This window comes from Danio aesculapii, chromosome 5, assembly GCF_903798145.1.
Source record: "Danio aesculapii chromosome 5, fDanAes4.1, whole genome shotgun sequence".
In the NCBI taxonomy this organism is placed as follows: domain Eukaryota; kingdom Metazoa; phylum Chordata; class Actinopteri; order Cypriniformes; family Danionidae; genus Danio; species Danio aesculapii.
The window spans coordinates 58,331,067-58,352,901 of NC_079439.1; the positions used below are offsets into that span (position 1 = coordinate 58,331,067).

A 21,835-nucleotide genomic window follows, 5' to 3' on the forward strand; every position below is an offset into this window, starting at 1 on the left:
ATCGAACACATCTTTACTTCTAAAATTGTGAGATGCAATGCTTTGTAATGGTTTGAAACACCACTGATTGCCTGTAAACAGAAACTTGCAACGAATGTCCCACTTCCGAGTTCTTCTGATTGGTTCTACAAAAATGCTCATGTGCGTGACGCTTCAAAAGACATGAGATGTGAGTGTAGCGGTCACACGCATCTGTCAAGCGAGTGTTTACATTGAAAAACAACAAAAAAGTAGCAAATTTGAAAGGAAAAATGCATTGTGTGAACAGCCCCTTAAACTATATTCATCAGTACATTCATACAGTACACAATCGCTTTTTTGTATTAAACATTGACCAAGACTTCAGTTGTATTTGAAGGCAAAAGTTTTAGCCCTCCTGCGAAATTGTAATTCTTTTTCAAATAATTAAATATAATATAATTAAATATAATTTTTAACGGAGCAAGGACTTTTTTTTTTTTGCTATTTTACTTTCCTAATTGCTATTTTACGTTTTCTTCTGGAGCATGTCTCATTTCTTTTAGTTTGGCTGGACTAAAACCATTTAGTTGATTCCCATATTCGGATGAAAATATCGCTATTGGTTACAGCATTCTTCAAAATATCTTCTTTTGTGTTTCTTCTTTCAGCATTCTTCAAAATATCTTCTTTTGTGTTTCTTCTTTCAGCATTCTTTAAAATATCTTCTTTTGTGTTTAATAGCAGAAAGAAAGTCAAACAGGTTAGAAACAAGCAAAGAGTGAGTAAATTTTTAAGTAATTTTGGGTGAACTAATCCTTTAAGAAACATTCTGTCATATTATCAATGCTGCACATTTTGGAGATGCGCATAAAAAACGGTTGATGAAAATGCCACGATGCACATACATTTTGAAAATGTGTATGCGCATAACTGATTAGGATAAACTTCTTATTCGATAAGTAAAGATGCACATAAACTGCGATGGAAACCCTTTTACGGAACAAATTCCAGTATGTGCACTAAAAAAAGTCATGTTATTTTGTTATAAGAGATCATGTGATGATGAAAATGTGTGTGAATGGACAAAAAAAAGGCTGAGCACATTGTAAAACATCTGAAATGTTGTTTTGGTCATTCTAAAATACCTGAACCGTTTCAGTATTAGTGTTGTTTAATTATTAATTACCTCCAGAATAAACAGGAGCATCTGCACTCTGCGTCTCATTGCTTCAAACGCCACCGCGCATTTCATTGCGTGTTGGCATTGTCTTCTGAGGTGCAAGTAATTTATTTATTAAATAAAGAAAAGATTCACACAGCTTCTCTTACCGCAGCAAATTCTGTTTTTACTTTTAATATTTGCCGCAAGTTAATCAGGAAGTGACGATTTTGTTAGCTTTGACTCGTTGAATGGAAATGCTGCTTTATTTGCACATCTTTTATGTGACAATCCAGTTTTGCATAAAGTTAATTTTAATTTTTTTTTAAATATCTTCTATTGTGTTTCGTCTTCTAGCATTCTTCAAAAATATCTTCTTTTGTGTTTAATAGCAGAAAATAGAAATAGAATAGAAAGTCAAATAGGTTAGGAACAAGCAAAGAGTGAGTAAATTTTAAAGTAATTTTGGGTGAAGTAACCCTTTAAGAAACATTCTGTCATTTTATCAATGCTGCTTCATACATTTTGTGCAAACCATGATACAATTTTTAAGATTCTTGGATAATTGGGAAGTTTGATGAACATTAGTTATTTTTTTAATGTAGCAAAGCTGGCACTTGTAAAGATTTAATACAAAATAATATTTAATTAAGAAAATCGAATACATTTAATTTTGTTTAAAAAATATATTAACTTTTAATTAGGGCTGTCAAAATTAGTGTGTTAACGCACGTCATTAATTTGAAATATTTAACGCTTAAAAAAAAATGACGCAAATAACGCAGTTGCAGTTTCTTTTATTTCCTGTTGTGGCCGACGTGTGTTCAGTGCCGGCGCATCCATAGAGACGACCTAGGCGCCCGCCTTGGGCAGCAGAATAGTGAGTGAACCCCCCGGTCCTCACATTCATCAGCTACACCCACCCCCCCTCCCTCACGGTTCTCGACCTTCCATACGAATAAAACGGCACGATTACGGTTTGCCGTTTGCTCCGGCCCTGCATGTGTTTAATGTGCAAAGAAATATGGATAAGACCAAGGACGTACTTTTAGAAGGAAAGTTTCAGTATAAAACAATTAATGTCGCATCACCAGGCTATCCTGCGTTTCCTCCTGAGTTTCATGCAATTTCGGGTGTTTCATTTAACTGCAGTTCAGCAGTTCACTCTCATTCAGCACATTTTCACTCAGGATGTTTTAATGGAATTTGATACCGCATGGCGAATGGAAAGAAAAACCTCCGCATTTCGGGACTCGCGTGATCCTTTAAGATAATTAAAAATCGCTGTTTACATGGTAGACTCTTAATCAGTATTATCTTAATCGGCAATGCTGAGTATTGGTGTCCATGTGAATAAAAGTGCCAGATGAATTCGCAAGCTGTCAGCCCACCTCTGCCTTTAAGCTGTGTCCATGAGCCCTCAAAAAAAAGTTTGACGTGTTTCATCCCTTTTGTAAAAGCGTCTGCTTCACGTTGGTGTGTCAGAATCTTTGCTTGTGAAATACAGCCATACTTTAGAATGCTTAGTTCAAGCAAATTTGATGAACGCAATCGTACTTGTTGATGAATCTGAAGGGATCCCTCTCGCTCACCGGCACTGCACGCGTTGTTTGTGTGTGTGTGTGCGTGCGTGCGTGTGTGTGTGTGTGTGCTTGTTGTCCACTTAGAATCCAACATAACAATCATTTTTGTTTGTTATTGGCATGGATTGTTTTGAAATTCAATGGCACTTACATGCCTGTGTTTTTATTTCTGTAATAAATACGGCATTTCGTGATTAATCATGATTAATTACAAAAAAAGTGTGATAAATGACGTTAATTTTTTAATCATTTGACAGCTCTACTTTTAATATGTTTTATATAAATGTAATATTTCACATTCTACTGACTTACAGCAAATGTACAGCTTAATTTTATCCATAAGTCAACTCTCCTGGAAACCTCATCTTTCTAAAATGAGAGTAACAAAGCATAAAGCTTTTATGCTATTCAGTAAGAGGGGGAAAAAAACTTTAAATACCCTCTGAAAAAAGGTTATATTGTCAAAGTTTTCAGTTTTATGTTCATCATCTCAATTCAGACCTCATGTGAACAGGCCTTCAGGCGACAGCAGAACACTGACCTTTTGACTATGAAGCGGATGCGGTTGCTCTGCTCTAAGATCTTCATTAAGGTCTTGGTGTCGTATTCCGAAGGCTTTCTCAAAGTCACACCGTCAGGCAGGCCGTACACCACCACTGAACTGGGATCCTTGAGAATCCAGTCATAAGGCACAGGGACCAGGCTGCTCTTCCCAACAGCCTCACCTAAAACGCAGCACAATGGCGTTGATAAAAATGCAGGTCACACTTTACTTTGATGGTTTGTTGAGTTTAATTACATTGCATCTACATGCCTACTAATTCTCATTAGATTATAAGTAGACTGTTAGGTTGGGGTTAGGGTTGACATGTACTTGCACAGTTTTTTATAGTCAGTTAAATGTCTGCTGAAGGAGCAGTATCAACAGATATTTTGCAGACAGTCTACTAATACTCAAATGGACCATCAATATAACGTGTTACCAAAGTGCATTGTCTTTCCTTTGATTGCACACAAAAACTGATATTCACAAAAAGAATATCAGCTAATATCAGCTCACTGTAAAGCACGCTGAAAACCTCCTCCACCATCTTCCTCAGGACGAAGATGTTAGAATGAGTGTCTGTTAAGGCTCTCTGTCTGCCCTGCTGCCCGCTGCTGTCTTTCCCAGTCCTGGTGCAGTCCACTTCAGGAACTTTGCTGTGGGAGTTCATGGAGTTTAACGCTTGTAGACAGGACACTTCTGTGGAAAAATACATCTGTTACTCTTGTGGGAAAATTACACACCCTTAGGTTCAAAAGAGGGTGAATGGATAAATTGATGGATGGGTGGGGGTCAAAAGTCAGATGGATGGGTGGATGGATGGGCTTCAAAAGTCAGATGGATAGGTGGATGGATGGATGGATAGATGAGTGGGTGGGTGGATGGGTAGTTGAGTAGGTGGTTGGACATACAATTGGATGGATGAATAGTTGGATGGATGGATGGGTGGTAGGATGAATAGATGGATGGATGGATGGATGGATGGATGGATGGATGGATGGATGGATGGATGGATGGATGGATGGATGGATGGATGGATGGATGGATGGATGGATGGATGGATGGATGGATGGATGGATGGATGGATGGATGGATGGATGGATGGATGGATGGATGGATGGATAGATGGGCGGTTGAATAGGTGGTTGGATGGTTAGTTGGATGGATAAATAATTGAATGGAGGGTGGGTGGATGGATGGATGGGTGGGTGGATGGATGGATGGATGGATGGATGGATGGATGGGTGTTGGATAAGTGGTTGGATAAATTGATGGATGAATGGTTGGATATTAATTTATTTGAATAAAAATGTAGTAAAAACAGCAGTATTGTGAAAGATTATTACAATTCATATATATGTATTCTATTGTATTATTTAACATTTTTTAATAAATTTTAAGTAGTAGTTACTCCAGTAATATGACAATATATATCATATGGAATACTATTGTTTATTTTGTGGTGTCACAAAAAAATAATCATTTCATCATTTGAAAATATCTTCTCTCCGTTAAACAGAAACTGAGGAAAAAATAAACAGGGGGGCTAATAATTCAGAGGGGCTAATAATTCTGACTTTAACTGTATGTCTAGGCAAAGTCATCCATTACTGTCCTAATTAAATAATTAAAAATCAAGGACGATCATATTTTATTTTGGTAAAATAAGTGTAATCTAGAGGCCTTTGCCTTGCATATAAGCCACTTCTGATACCAAATGATCAACTAGAAGCCAAGTTATTATTTGTTGTTCGTAAAACTTGGATAAGCAGGGGGGCTAATAATTCTGACTTCAACTATATATATATATATATATATATATATATATATATATATATATATATATATATATATATAATAACTAGATATAAGAATTTTTAATTCATCCATCATAAAAAAAATTATATATACTGTATATATAATTTTTTTATGATGGATGAATTTAAGATTATTATCTTATAATATACACACTCTGAAACTTTCAATCCACTTTTCTAGACCTAACCAATTCCCAGCTAAAAACTAAAAACAAAAGAAACACGACTAAGTTCCTCATTCAATATTCCATATTACTCAAACAACAACAACGTTACAATACAGTAGTTTGCAAGTTCACGTTTACTCACTGCAAAATTTGTGAAAGTCTGTCTGTATTTCCTTTCTGGAGTTCAGGAAGATTCTTCCCTTCTCTGTTCCCACTGCGATCACGCTGTCCTCATGCACAGTGACACAGGCCACCTCAGCATTCAGCTTGGACATGGCGGAGCACTGCAAACACAGTTCATCTCAACTCTTCCACCAACATAACTGTACATAATACTCACTCGCACCTTAAGAATCTTTAAAACCATCTTACCACAGAATCCAGAGCAGACACAAGGCTGGTGAGGATCTCTTGTCTGGCTGAAACTTGGGGAACTTTGAGCTCTGGTCGAGAGTTTGTCCTCATCCCATCACAGCCCAACTTCCGAATCTGAGCCATTCTTCTGAGAAACACAAGAATTAAGAATTACTTAAAGGCGCAGTATGTAATTTTCACTGCTAGAGGGCAGGTATTCACAACAAACAAAGTCATAGTTTGATGACACTGTGACTGAGATTGGAATCACGAGAGTTGTCATCTTCATTACATCCTATGGGACTCCTGCAGAAATCATATTCTTGAATGAGCTTAAGTATTGAAAACTTATTATCGTGAAGGTATGAAGCAATGTAAGGCTGAAAGCTGCATGTCAAAGCAAAATGAGAACGCTGAAACAATTGCTAATGAGAGACTAGTGCAATAAGTGTCGCGATCATGTGGGGAAGAAGCAGCACTGTTTTATTGTACTACGTCAATTTCAGGGTTCATCTATAATGCTGCTCTATGCAACTAGTAAAACACAACATATTAGTCAGCGTCTTTGGTGTTTCCCTGTTTTATATAAAACCAAATCAGAAATCGAAGGTGTGTGACGTCATTAGCATGGCAAAACAGGACACGGATTTGAACATTCTTCGAAAAAAATTGGGATCATTTAAGTACATAAGTCAGCAAAATATATAACACCGTTCTAGTGTCTTATATATATATATATATATAAGATCCTCCGCCTCGCATCTCGATTCTCTGCCCCGCCCCGTCACAGCACCAACACGCTCGTGAAAAATATACATTTAGGCCCCGTTAACACTAATAAGTCTTTTAAAATGGCATTTTAGAATGGAAACGATCCACGTCCACACTGGCGTTTCACCTTGTGTTTCTGAATAGATCTCAGTCCACACTATACTGCTAAAAACACACATCACGTGACCACACACACACACACACTCTGGCAGGTGCTGCAGCTTATGCGTACGTCTGAGCTCCAGGCAGTCAGTGGGTGCTTTGAGCAGCACGTCGGACAGTTTATCAAGGATGTACCGCTGGATTGCGTCTCGCTATAGTTATTAAACGTGATATTAAATTAATCTTGACTCTATCTAACGACTCTTCGATCTTTTGAATCTATCAGGTAACGTGTCGCAGCGTCAGTATACTGCTTTAATCTTTCGCTTTCACGCTTTGTAATTTTAGTGAAAACCTCAGATACTGTTGGTTGTGCACTTTTTTTTACCAACCAAGTTTGTCGACGCCATTATAATGACACAGATCACTCTGCCTATTCATGCCAAGTGATTGACAGGTGGTAATTTGTGTGTAACTTTATTTATTTATGATTTGGTTAAAATAAAGCCCATGCGGGTCAAGTAGTTGAAACGGTAGGTTACAAATAATTAATTCATTATTAATTAACTAATTATTCATGAATAATTAATTCACCGCCGCCTACGACCATGATGCCACCGTCCATCGCGATGTTTCACATTAAACATTGTACGATGCCAAATTGGTCGACATCGCCCAACCCTAATATATATTTATTATTTAACAACATTTCCAGCATTATAGATGTGACATTTGCAGTAAAAACTCCAAACATAAATTCACATAGAAAGTATATGTTACCATTATATTGAAACATCTTTTTATATTTTCGAGAACATGAGTTATGGGACCAGAAAAATATCAATCTGGAAACATGTTTTGTACTTTAAATGAGGAAAAGAAGCATGCGTTATGGATCTGACCAAAAAAGTCTGCGAGTTTACAGTCTACAACATACTTTGTAGAAACTCTGTGAATGAAACTGCATGACCTAAAAGAAATAACGATAATCAAAAGGATAAGAGTTGGTTGTCTAATAGAACAAAAATTATAGATTTTATTTTATTGAATTTTTTTGCATTTATGAGGAAAAAGTGTCGTTATGGATGTGACATATCTCCGTTATGGATGTGACGGACGTGCAATTGCCACTCGTGGGACTTTAGTAAATCAAATATAACTGTTTGAAAACACTGACAGAGGCATTGAGTATTTCCCAAGAACTTTAAAATACTTGCTGACACAAAAAAAACGTAGAAACTATCCGTACTTCCATATTTTGGTGAAAACTTAATTTATTTCATGGCAGGGTTGACAGTTGCATGGAATTGCTTATATATACATACATACATACATACATACATACATACATGCATACAAACATTGTCTGAGCAAAAGTTAATCTATGTTTGGATTTAATAAAGCAAATGCTAAAGTATTTATCATGAACAAATATTTCAGCACTGATTAAAATAAAGAGTAGCTGAAATTTATATTTTTAGGCTCTGTTGTTAATTGCTTTGATATTATAATGTAAAAGTTATAAAATTTACACCAGTGTTTTTTATCCTTCAGAAAATGCTAATTAAATTTGTTTAAAGACAGAGGTACAATTTGTTCAGTGAACCAGTACTGTTTAACAAAAAAAAAGCAATTTTATATTTAGCTTTTCACCCATGCATTACTGATTGTGACATTAGAAGCAGTATGAAACTTTTGATTCCAAACGGCTGAAAAACATTACAAAGTGTGCAAGTTCATTCCAGGCAGGTCTACAGTTCAATATCACTATGCCCAATGATTTCACATCCTACAACAGTCAAAAATCAAACCAAAAAAGCAACAAAAGACTTTGAGAAGTGTAAAAAATAGTCCTACAGAGGAGCCTTTTTAGAAAAATCTTGAAATAAAACATCTAAACCATGTCTTTAGGTGTGCAATCTATAGTAAAAGTGCTCACATCACCACCTTGAGTGTGTATAATGGAGTGTCGTCAGTTATTCCTTAAGTCATTACAGTAAACAATACAAACGTATGTAGTGAAACAATTGAATACAAATACAAACCAATAGGTTTCAAGTTCCCTATTAACTTTTTCAAACATTTTTTCTGCTGTACAAAACGTATTGAAGGATGGCAAAAACCTATAAGAAGCTTTGGAAAGTGATAGTAATACCCTCCCCTGTGCTAATACGCCGAAATCCGTCACACACATGTGAAAGTAGCTAATTATGATAAGCCTTTGTCAACCAATTAAAGCTAGCTCAGATTATTGCCTTAAAACCCTTCATCCTTAATTTGTTCTCCTTGGAAGCAAGACAGGGCCTGGAAGCACGAGACCTCAGAAGTCAACTACTTTACCCATCCCTCTCGACAAGATGCCCCCCAAACATCTCCATGTAAGCCACGTCAGCTCCAAACAACAACGCTGTAAACTTGGAAGCCAGGCTAGGTTTATAAAATGAATGCAAATGAAATGGTGGCTTAAAGGCAAACTAAAACAGCGGGGATGACAAACGCGAGCTGTAAACCAAACAAATAAATAAATAAAACGCAATCCTAATTCGGGGCCTTGTGTTCACATGGCAACCGCAATCCGTTTCCTTGGAAACTAATCTCGAGGCATGTGAACAATGCAGCTCTGGCCTTTAATCTCTCCAGACACTGGGAGCCATTATCCCAGCCTCCGGGCAGAGCCAAAACCACAGGCTGCACAGAGAGATCCAGCGCTACTATTACTCGTCTGAAAACCTTCAATAAACCCGAGCCGGATGCCTCTGCCTGAGCGTAATCTTATGGACAACATCTCAGCAACAACACCAACATCTTGTATCTTTCGAATTCGAAAATGACCAAACCTAATTCAGAACTTTCCAGCTTTGCCTGTAAAATAAAGTTTGCTAGTCTCTGTTTTGACGCTTTAACATATTAAAGGATGTCAGAACTTGCTAAATTACATTCAGGATTAAGTTAATAAAAGATTTCAGTCACACTGAAACTAAGCTTTCATTAGTTAATGTATTTAGCATGAACTAATAATGAACAATACTTGTACAGCATTTATTATTCAAAGTTCACATTCGACATTACAATAGAGTTAACATGAACTATTGAATTATTTCCATTAACGTATGTTAACAATGATTAATAAACACCGTCTTAAATACATTGTTAATTATTTTTCATGTTAATACATTACCTAGCATACAACCTCATTGTCCAGTGTAACCAAGACTCCTTTTACATTTACGAAGAAAATCTGAGCAGGGCTTAAATATTCAAAACTTGGTGCTAGAAAAGGAGATTCAAAGGTATATGAAAGTGATTTCCAAGTCTAAAAATAGAAAAGCAATTAAAACAATTAATATATGCTCCTCCTTTAATATTTCTACATAAAAATGTTTGTATATATGCATTTCCTGTAGTAAAAAGTGCATTAATAACTAAAATTGGAAAATGTGCATAATATATTTGTATGTAATTTGATAATTATGTACCCTCTCCTCTGTGTTTTTTTCTTCTTCTTCTTTAATTTCTTTTTTGCCTCACTTATTTCATTCTTGTTAAGAAATGTAAAGTGATTTTATTGTATAAGAAAACTGTACATGCTGGTTCTTGTTAATAAAAATAAATAAATAAATAAATAAATAAATAATATTCAAAACTTGTCAGAATTATGATGCAGCTAATGCCTCGTTTCCACTGAGTGGTACAGTACAGTATGGTATTGTAAGATTCAGTCCAAGTCACCTTTATCAGGCTTGTGTCTCCACTGCCAAAGGGTACCAACAGCATGATGCACAGCAGAAAGTTGCAGTCCACGTCATTCTCGCTCAAGGAAATGTCAAAGTAAAGCTGTACAGGTCCTTTACATATCATATGAGAAGCACTTCTCACAAAACAGATGCATTAACACATAAATACTTGTGTATTAATGTTCATTACTAACCTATGAACATGATTTGATTTTAACTGCAGATTAACAGTAGTGCAAAACCTACTGTAACGTCTGCAATTATATAAAATAAATAAATAAATAAATGCAACATATATGATCACATACAGACCCTTACAGTCTCCGATATGTTACCAATTGTAGTAAACTACACACAACATACACACACATTTAGTCCTTATTTGGGTTTTAAAATGACACGCAGCATAGCACAGTCAGTGGAAACCTCTCATCTGTGTCTTTAATCTTCACCAGCAAATGTAACCTCTGGTTAGAAAGTAATTCCGTCATTCCAAGTTCATAATAGTTTAAAAGCCGACGATAATAATTAAATCTGTCAGTTTGTTCATGGTTTAGGTTGCTGAAAGAATCATTTGCTCTTGCTTCTCCAGTTTTTTTGCGATTTCCTCTCGTGTTCATCCGTTTCTGAAAGGATCGAATGCGTTTCAATAATTATGCGCACGTTATTATCATCAGCTCAAGAAGTTCGCTATTTCAAATATAGACACGTGGCGAGCGATCGCAGAGCTCTCTACAGAAACTGAAACCACTCGTGCTTTTAGACGATTCATAACTAGGCTCATAACTTTTAAGCTCATCATTAATTCTGTTTATTTACTTGAGTAAATGTGTGTAAATCTATATTTTATCAGTTTTTTAATTAGTTACAGTAATATTATTGACTAATATGAAAATGTTCATCTGATTTATGTACAGTGCAGTTTGTACAGTAATATTTTCTGTCTTTTAGTAGATGTATTATATGAGAGACTTACTTTGTTTACCAAACAAAGTAAATCTAATTGGATTTGCATTTTAAACATTAAATACAAGTCATAAAGGTATTACTTTTTATTTCATATATTTAGGTTTTAGTTATGATATTCCCAAAATAATTCCGCAGAAATCTGCAGATTTTTATCAAAATTCTCAGCAGAAATAGCAAAACACGTCCGCAGTTTCCGTCTGGACCTACTCATAACCAACAGATTCTGCTCTTTTTCTTGACTTTGTGGCTGTTCATCAAGACGACGACAAGGTTTGTTTGAGCTCAGGTCGACCATGGCTCATTATTATATGTATATATTATTATGGTGTAATGTCTTAGCTGTGTATTTAAAAATGGAGCTTCCTTTGTTTTCATTCCCCTGGCTTGTGCACGCGCTAGTAGCTTTCTCTGTAAACCAATAGCATTCAGCTGCGTGTCTTACTCCGCCTTTCGGTACCCTTTTGTTGTGATAGGTACCCTTTGGATGGCCAAAGGGTGCCCAAAAAGTGGTATGGTACGCTTTTGGTACATTTTGACAGTGGAAACGGCCATAAAAGCATAGTGAACCGAACCATACCACGGGCCTTAAGGTGTACAAACACCTGTTGGCTGCGTCTGGTCCCATCTGGAGCAAAAAGAACACACCAAATAGACAGCCAACTGAAATGAAAAAGGTACGCTCTGCGTCTGCATGACAAAATGTATCTTTTAATACCTGCAGCAGACTGTATTGATATTCCACAAAGGGAAACCAGAACTAGTGCTGCACCACAACTAGTGCTTCTCATTCACCAGAGGGATTCGCTTGTGCAAATATAGGTATGATAATCTTATAACCCATGTCATTTGCACACATTCCACTAAATGACAAGCGCAATTCTTTGTTCCCTCTTGAACTGAGCCATTTGCTTAGTTTCGTCACTTCAGTTTTTGTTCTTGCACTCTAACTCATAGTTGAACAGCATTGTTTTTTACTAACGGGTGACGTCAAATCTACATTCTGAATCGGGTAAACACTGTCGCCTCACAACAAGAAGATTTCTGTGTGTAGTTTGCATGTTCTCCCCGTGTTGGCGTGGGTTTTCTCTGGGTGCTCCGGTTTCCACCCGTTTCAAAGACATGCACTATAGGTGAATTGAATAAGCTAAACAGGCCGTAGTGTATGTGTGTGAATGAGTGTGTGGGTGTTGCGGCTGGAAGGGCATCTACTGCATAAAACATATATGCCCGATTAGTTGGCGGTTCATTCCACTGTGGCGACCTCTGATAAATAAAGGCACTAGCCAAAGGACAATGAATGAATGAATGAATGAATGAATAAGATGATGTGTTGGGTGTGTCCTGGCCTATAAAAGATAGTTCACTCAAAAATGAAAATTTCCCCACCATTTACTCACACTTGAAACTTCTAGTTTCAAATTAGTATTCTATTCTTTCTTCTGTTGAACACAAAACAGATATTCTTAAAAATGCTTGAAACCTGCAGAACAAAACGTACTATTGAAGCCAATGACTGCTGCTTAGAACAGCATATATATTGACAAAGTTAAGTTAGAGTGGGGGATTGGTAAAGGTTCAAGAGTCGATACTCAAACATGAGCACAGATTTACTAGATGCCCACTACGCTATCAGTGCTGACTTGTACTGTAAAAAATGCTGGGTTCTACAAAATTCCTTCATGTTGACCCAACACAAATCGAACAAGTTAACTTATTTGTTTGTACAAATTTATATGAAAATAAAATATTAAAGATGTCCAAACAAAACCTTCAAGAATTGTGTTGATTCAGCTCATTTTAAAGAAGTAGTTTAAGCAAGCAGCAAAAAATAAATATTTTTTGGAGTGTACAAAAATAGTTTGTGTTTGATTCAATCTCTTGCTTGTTGCTTTTTTTTATTGACGAGAATTGTGACAGCTTAATGAAGAAAAGCTTTCACAATTGAAAATAATTGCTCTTACTGATGATTGTTTTATTGATTGATCAAAGAATAACAAACTGCTGCTTGACACAATTGACCGATCAGATCCAAGTAGTTAAATGCAGTGTTTAGGACAATGATAACCCAGAGTAAAGCTTAGTGCTTCTCTTTCAGCACACAAAAATATGTGAAAAAACACTATGGACGTGCACACACACCCCGAAAAAGACTGAGAGATTGCTAATAATTTTTCACTTGTGAGTGAAGATTAGAAGTTTGAAACTTCTAATGCACTAATAACTTCTTGCCTTGCCTAGCAAATGATGAAGGGATGAGGTTGTTTATATCTCAACACCATTCAAACTTTGAACAAAAACCCTTTACAGAAAAAGAGATTGGTGAGGCTTCCTCATTGAACAGGCTTATCCGTTCTGCAGGGGGAAACTATATTCATCTGACACCTTAAGCTTCATGTATAAATGACTTGTTTTGTACTCCACACTAAGCTTTCTTTGTAGTTGCCAAAAGACATGAGTTAACTATAACAAATTAATTTTCTTATGGAAGGGGGAAGAAGAATAAAAAAAACAGTAGAAGAAAATCAACTGGTGACACTCCAAAAAGCGAAATTGCAGGAAAAGTAGGGATCCGGACTGACATGCTTAAATGCTCAGATTAATGACTTCCTCCTTGTTAAGAGTCCGCCCTGCCAAAATACTGTTTTTTCATTCACGCTATCTGAGATCCTCAGCTCAAGGGGAAGCATAATGTAGCCACTGCTTCTTGAATTACTGCCTGTATGGTGCTTAAAGATATTACCGGCATCTCAAGAAAGGGTAACGTGGGTTTTATGAGCGGTTTTGCCCTAAGAGGCTTGTGGCTCTGCCATTGATACACAATACTTCTGCTAATAGCCTTTATACAGATTCCGCTCACAGATCCCGTCGGAAACACAACTGTATCTAAATCGTTTGGCTCAAGGGCTGATAATTGACTTTTAATTGGTCTTAGGCCCTGTAACCTATGAACATTTTCCCAAAGGCCACGCAAACATGTTGCATCCAGCAAAGAGACGGCCTACATGGAAAAAGACGGCCTTGATTCGAAAATACCAACACAATCTCACAGCAATTCATAACTCTGGCTAATTTGTCTGAATTTGTATTATCTCACGCATAGATTTTAGGACAATTTGCTTGGTTGGGTTTAAGGGGTGAGGTTTGAGGGCACGCATCCTTTTAAAAACTGCACTGTAAAACCCAACAGTCAACTTTATCAAATAAAAATGAGTGTAGTTAACTCAAAATTTACTGAAAGTTAATTCTACTCATTTGAAAAAAAAATTGATCTCAGTGTTGAAGCTAATGAGTTAACCCTTTCCTCTGTGGTACATTGATTTGAAAAACAAGCTCAGAACATGAATCTTGAGGTTTATAGCTTTCTAACGATGCATAGGTTTTGACACAAGGTTGTATATATTTACGGAACAAAGGTCATAAATCATATAGACATGCCCAGCCGCGGCCCGTATACGGGCCCCTGCTTGCAAAGGGGTTCCTCATTAATTCAACTTAAATGGAGTAAGTTCACAGTACACACATTAGTTTTTTAACTCATATGTTTTGTAGCAATCGGATTCCTCAAGCGGTTTGAGTTGACTTAACTTACTGGGTTTTACAATACTCAGTTGGTTTGAGTTCTCTTCATTTATTGGGTTTTACTGTGCTCAAATTGCTTCGTTTACTCAAATGGATTAAGTTCACAGTACTCATTCGGATTCATTTTTGAACTTAAATGGTTTGTTGCAATCGGTTTCCTCAAATGGTTTGAGTTACCTTAACTTTTTTGGTTTTTCAGTGTATGTGTGTTTGAACCATTCAGCCACATTTCAGACTGGAAATACTCTGGGAAAGAATCAGTTCTGTTGAAAAATGTAACAGTGTTCAAACAGATAGTCAACACATGAGGATTGAAAGACCTGTTATAACAGAATGCGATCATTTCGATATTAGGAACTGTCAACTATGGGCTGGTAAAAGATTCAGACAGTATGAAATGAGCAGTATTTTACTGTAATGCAGAATGTCACTGTATTTTAAAGTTGCACTGTGAGAAATATCTTCTTGAAACCATAAAATACAATAATTATAATACAATAAAAATACAAGATTTTTAATTTACTGTGAATAAGAATACAGTAAAACAAATGAGCACGAAACAAGACCAATCACAGAAAGAGATTTTTTTTCTGCCTAGACAAAGAAAACAGATGCAAAAAGCTGGCAGTTACAAGGTGTGTGAAATGCCCTTATGTTTCTAGAAATACTTTATACTCTTGATTTAATTAATAAAAATAAAAACAAATAATAAGTCAATAAAACTAAATTTGTGTATGTGAATCACTTAACGATGTGTGGTTAAAAGGCTAAATAACTAAATGAAGTAGTTATTAAAAAAAATAAATAAAAAAACTTACATATACCCTAGAAACGGTATGATAGAAATGTTTAGCTGTTTTAAAACCTTGACTTTTACAAACCATAGTAAACCATGAAACCAGTTATCATCCCATGAACACAATTTCACAAAATCTGCAATGTTGAGTTGGGATTATAGTTGATCAGCACAACAGATGAAAATACACCAGGTTTGTGGGGTCATAGCAAAGTATAACCATAACCGAGTGAAACTCTGCATCATGAGTGTAAAAGTAATCAAGTCCAATGAAATGTAAAATAACATGGTCAGCATTGTATAAATTCTTTTTAAAAATAAGTTTAACTTTTTATATCTTTAATAAACTATCAAATTTTGAGATGTGACTATATTGTGGATACACACATTGTGATATCGCTGCTCAAACGATATATTGTTCAGCCCTAGTTTAAAGCATTTAGGCACAAAAAAAAAAAGTTCATTTGTAGTGTAATGAGGATTCATTTTATTGAATTAACACAAAGAAGACTACACAGTGTTATTTTACATTACATAATTCACTTTCTGTACCTGAATACCGTCTGACACTACGGAAATCTATAAAGCACTTTTTCTTTAACTTTTTTGTTGCTCTACTGCACTTGCTTGCTGTACTTTCTTATTATTTTTATATATGATTCACACCCTTACAAAATCACCCCAATCAATCTAAATGAACGATTTCTTTCCAAATATAGCTATTCAAGTCCTCTGGTGACATTGTATTCATATCGCAATATATATCATAGAAAATCTAAATATCACAATGTCCGATTTTTTCAATATCGTGCAGCCCTTATTTAAAATGTCTTATTTACTGTTTTAAACAAATAAACTGTAAAGTCAACATTTTTAACATCAAATGCAGTCAGAGAAGAGATCAAAGACACGTAAAGAAATATGAAAGTGAAAATAAATGCAGTGAATCATGATGTTATACGCTTTTGGCAAATTAGTGGCTCATTTTTATGAATTTTGTTAATACAACCTGTTCATATGTTTACTTTACTTCCAAAAAAATACACATTTTCATACCAACGAGACTGTGTGAATTTGCAACTGACTCTCCAATATGTAAAATAGTTGTGTGTTATACAATTTATACAACAACACAATAAATCTAACATTAATACAATTTAAAGTATTAATGAATGTTACTATATCCATAAAACATAGTACATTTGGTTAGTGAAGAATAAAGCTGTACTATTCAACTGGTTCTTTGCAATGAATGAATGCTAAACATTAATGATAAAATAAAACTGACAATGTAATCTTTTCAAGAGTAGAAGAAAACATGTATTCTGCAATGCGATAATTTACATATGCGAATGTCATTTATTCACTTCAATATCATGAGCTATGAATAAACAAGGTTTGAAAGCAACGCCGTACTGAATGGTTTCCTTATTCATATGCAACTGCATTTATAAGCTACTTCAAGGTATTTCAAAAGAAAACCATGATACTATGTTCAGAAACTATGGCAAGGTCAAATCAACTAGTTGTCATCTGTATATTAGCTACATTTTTGTTGGAGAAAGGAAACTGACTAACCATACTAAATGTAATTAAATGTAACTAACTGCATTTTCATGTAAAGTTCAGACAGAAAACAATAAGGCTTTGTATAATGTTTCCTGAATGGTTCAGCTATGTAAAACACAGCACTGAATGCTCACATTTCAATATTATGAGATATAATATACTGGTATCGGACCTTTAAAAGATAATAAAATTAGGCATGGGACGATAGCCGTGTTCAAGGTATACCACGGTTTGGAAAAGTCAAGGTTTTAAAACCGCCCAAATTTTCTGTGATACCATTCCTAAGGTATGTGTAAGGTTTTTTTATTTACTTTTTTGTTTGTTTTTTAGGGCAACAGTACCTCCAGCAGAAAAGATATTCAAACATGCTGTTTTAAATTGTAAAGAAATATGTGCTTTTGAAACTAATGAAGACAGCAGAAGTCATTGATTCATTTGCATTATTTAGCCTGACATGTTTACAGCTCCAAAATATTTGAAATCTTTCAAAAAATAAAATATATTGTTTTCAAAGTTTCAAAATGTTGTAGTTTTTTACTCAGACATTTAAAAAGAATATATTTTACAGCAGTAATCACAATACCGTGATTCAGTGAAAGCGTGATATTTTTATCCAAGGTTATCATACCGTCAAAATCTTATACTGGCCCATGCCTAAATGAAATCATATACATATTATTACCACACTCATATGCAGTTGTATTTACAAGTTCATTCAAATACCACAGTATATAAGTCCATAAAACATGGTACTTTCTGTTATTGACTGATTCAGAAGTTCGAGAGATCCACAGGTCTATTTAGGTAAATAATAAAATGCAACTAACCATAAAATAAAGCTTAAATAAATAGGCTATAAATAAAATGAGAATGTCATCTGTATCTTTTTTTCTTGTTGTTGTTGACTGCTGTTGTTTATGCATTTTAAATAGTCCTATCCCAGCAGGCACAGGATGTCAACATGACATCAGATTGACGTTGTACCTCAACGTCGTGGTGATGTTGCATTTTGTTTGGAAATGAAAATCATGTTGACGTCAGAACCCAACTTCAGGCTGACGTCATTGTCCAACCTAAAATCAATCAAATATCAACATCTAACGATGTTACTCCTTGATGTTGTGTGGATGTTATCAATATGACATCTATCAGACATTGGATTTTGGTTGCCATACATGACGAATAAATGTCAGTATTTGAAGTCAATATGAGGTTGGTTTAAGATGTTGGCTCAATGTTGGATTTTGGTCACTTTTCAACACAACCTAAAAATCAACCAAATATCAACGTTTAATGATGTTACAGCTTGACGTTGTGTGAACGTTACCACAATGATGTCTATCAGATGTTGGATTTTAGTTGCCATACCTGACAAATAAATGTCAGTATTTGAAGTCAATATGAAGTAGGTTTAAAATGTTGGCTTGATGTTGGAATTTAGTCACTTTCCAACATGACCTAAAATTAACCAAATATCAACGCCATTTAACGTCGTTATAGGACGTCAAAATAACGTTGTCCTTAGACGCTGGCTAGACATTGAATTTTGGTCACCTAACGTCATGACCTAAATCTAACCTAATATTACCATCTTATGACGTTGTGTGCCTGCTGGGATATTTCATATTAATCATACTTTTTAACAACAGTATTACATATTCAGTTGGCAGTAACATCTGTGATTTTTACTGTAGTAAACACAGCAAAGTTCTGGTACTGTGACAGATATAAAATGTGGGTGAAAAAAGCCACAAAAAACAGACAGTTGTTATTACTGTAATAAATATAGAGTATGTGTGACAACGAGGAACAATCTGACAGCAAGTCATTCTGGGACAGTTCGTGTTTCAGTTATAGACTCATAATGGGACAGCGTGACATAAATCATAAACTCTCATTGTCTTCGTGAATGAATCTGACAGTGGAGAAGTCCTTCGAGGAAAACCGAGCAAGTTTGGAGACATGTGATATTATTACTCGGCAGCAAATTTAACTGGGACGCATTCGGTTACGCATAATCTATAGTAGACGCAGATTAGCAGCCACTGATAGGTGGATTTGACATTGTAAACATGACCTTCTCCCGGAGACAAACGCGTCCGTTGCCACGCCAAAGACTGCGATTTTACTCACATTGCAATTAATGTTTATTTAAACAAACAATCGATTTATCACCCAGCTAACAATGCAACTGCTCTATTTCGGTAACTTGCTAGCGCTCGAATTGTTGTCGTTTATACAAAATAAACAAGCGCGAAAAATGCGGCTACAGTTCGACAAAACCCCTAAACGCGTCAAATAATTGCTTATCTCACACATATCGCAAAACAAAGCGTGTTACTTTCTTAAACCCTCATAAAACATCGCGTCGAGTGTCATACATTCGCGTTAGCATGATAGCCAGTGTGCTAACACCACTAGCCATCCTCCTCCCCCCTAAATTATAATCTGTAATTTCACTTTTTCAACATCCATAAAAAGTCACGTGCTCAAGAACGACACTCCTAAGTGATTTGTCGTACACACACAAACATTATGATGTTTAATCCTTCCCCGTTTCCCCGTGTTTAATTACCTTATGCTGTCAATCCCGGAATAGGTTTATTCTCCGTTTAATCCAACAGTGAGAGCCGAATTCCCATCTAAAGAAAGGCGACAGCGACTTTGCTAAATGTCATAATCTCGAAGGCTCTGTAGTCTGTCGAAAAGCATTCGGTGTGATTTATTTGATGAGTTTGCCCGGGTTTCTCTCTGTTTTCTTTAACAGAGGAGTGTGTCCCCTTTCCCCTTTCTTTGTTCTGTAATCCAGTAAAATTGAAAGTCATTCGCCTCCGCTAATCCCAGCCCAACTCAACAACAGCATCTATTGGCTGTCATTTACATACAGGATTAGAGAACCGCTGGAACAGCAACGCGGACAGTCGCAGGACAAATGTGGCCAACTAACTCTTTTGACATTGTGAGTGTAACATGTCTATATTTTCTGTGTGTGCCCCCCTCGCTACAGCCCCCTGTTATCCTTGCCTTATTTTAAGATGAACACGGACCGGTGCGAATAACAGATTCGCTTACAACAACCTGTGCGCTGCTCTCGGTGAGGAATCTTGGAGTAAAAGGATACATTTCAGCAATCTAAATGATGTACATAAATATGTAAATTATTATATGAACACGAATACGTTTAAGATCATGAAGGTAGGCTAATGTGGAGGACGAAACCTGCAAAAACAATAAATAAATAAATAAATATGCAAATTAAAAAATAAATGAGTAAATAAATCCATACGTTCATGCTCAAATAAATAGTAAAGAAATATGCAAATAAAGAAATAAATGAGTAAATAAATATATAGATTCATGCACAATTAAAATAATTAATAATTAAATATGCAAGTAAAAAAACGAGTAAATAAATCTATAAATGTATGCACAAATAAAATAATAAATAAATAAATATGCAAATAAATAAATAAATGAGTAAATAAATCTAAAAATCCATGCACAAATAAAATAATAAATAAATAATTATGCAAATAAATAAATAAATGAGTATATAAATCCATAAATTCATGCACAAATAAAATAATAAATAAATATGCAAATAAAAAATTGAGTAAATAAATCTATGAATTCATGCACAAATAAAATAATTAATAAATAAATATGCAAATAAATAAATGAGTAAATATATATATAAATTTATGCACAAATAAAATAATAAATAAATATGCATATACATAAACAAGTAAATAAATCCATAAATTCCTGAATGAGTAAAATGATAAATAAATATGCAAATAAATAAATGAGTAAATAAATCTAAAAATTCATGCACAAATAAAATAATAAATAAATAAATATGCAAATAAATAAATAAATGAGTAAATAAATCCATAAATTCATGCACAAATAAAATAATAAATAAATAAATATGCAAATAAATAAATGAGTAAATAAATCTATAAATTCATGCACAAATTAAATAATTATTAAATAAATATGCAAATAAATGAGTAAATAAATATTTAAATTTATGCACAAATAAAATAATAAATAAATATGCATATAAATAAACAAGTAAATAAATCCATAAATTCCTGAATGGAGTAAAATGATAAATAAATAAGTAAATGAGTAAATAAATCCATACGTTCATGCACAAATAAATAATAGATAAATATGCAAATAAATAAATAAATAAATGAGTAAATAAATCCATAAATTCCTGCATAAATAACATAATAAATAAATATGCAAATAAATAAATAAGTAAATGAGTAAATAAATCCATACGTTCATGCACAAATAAATAATAGATAAATATGCAAATAAATAAATAAATAAATGAGTAAATAAATCCATAAATTCCTGCATAAATAAAATAATAAATAAATATGCAAATAAATAAGTAAACAAATAAATCCATAAATGCATGCACAAATAAAATATAATAAATAAATATGCAAATAAATAAATGTATATAAAAAAAATCTGCAAATTTCTGCATAAATAAATAAATAAACATTTAATAGTGCGGGCAGGTAAATAATTAAATAATAATCGTTTGGGGGAGGGGAGAACTTTCAGTTTAGCATTTCCTTATTCCTCCAACATTCCTATATTTTATTTAATTATTTACCTGCCCACACTATTAGTAATTTATATATTTATTCATGCAGGAATTGTGGATTTTTTATATACATTTATTTTTTTATTTGCATATTTATCTA

The 21,835-nt window shown here is 34.6% G+C and overlaps 1 protein-coding gene across 1 annotated transcript in view; it reads right to left on the minus strand.

The window, feature by feature from the left end:
* The window catches only part of gtf2ird1 (GTF2I repeat domain containing 1), a 55,733-nt gene extending 35,653 nt beyond the window's left edge, over positions 1-20,080 (minus strand). Inside the window, exons 1-5 of the mRNA XM_056458539.1 lie at positions 19,681-20,080; positions 5,604-5,733; positions 5,374-5,515; positions 3,764-3,946; positions 3,245-3,428 (exon numbers count right to left, since the gene is read on the minus strand). Of these exons, the coding sequence (XP_056314514.1) occupies positions 3,245-3,428; positions 3,764-3,946; positions 5,374-5,515; positions 5,604-5,729 (635 nt within the window). The 5' untranslated portion in view covers positions 5,730-5,733; positions 19,681-20,080. The remainder of the gene's footprint in view (positions 1-3,244; positions 3,429-3,763; positions 3,947-5,373; positions 5,516-5,603; positions 5,734-19,680) is intronic.
* Positions 20,081-21,835: the final 1,755 nt, after the last annotated feature.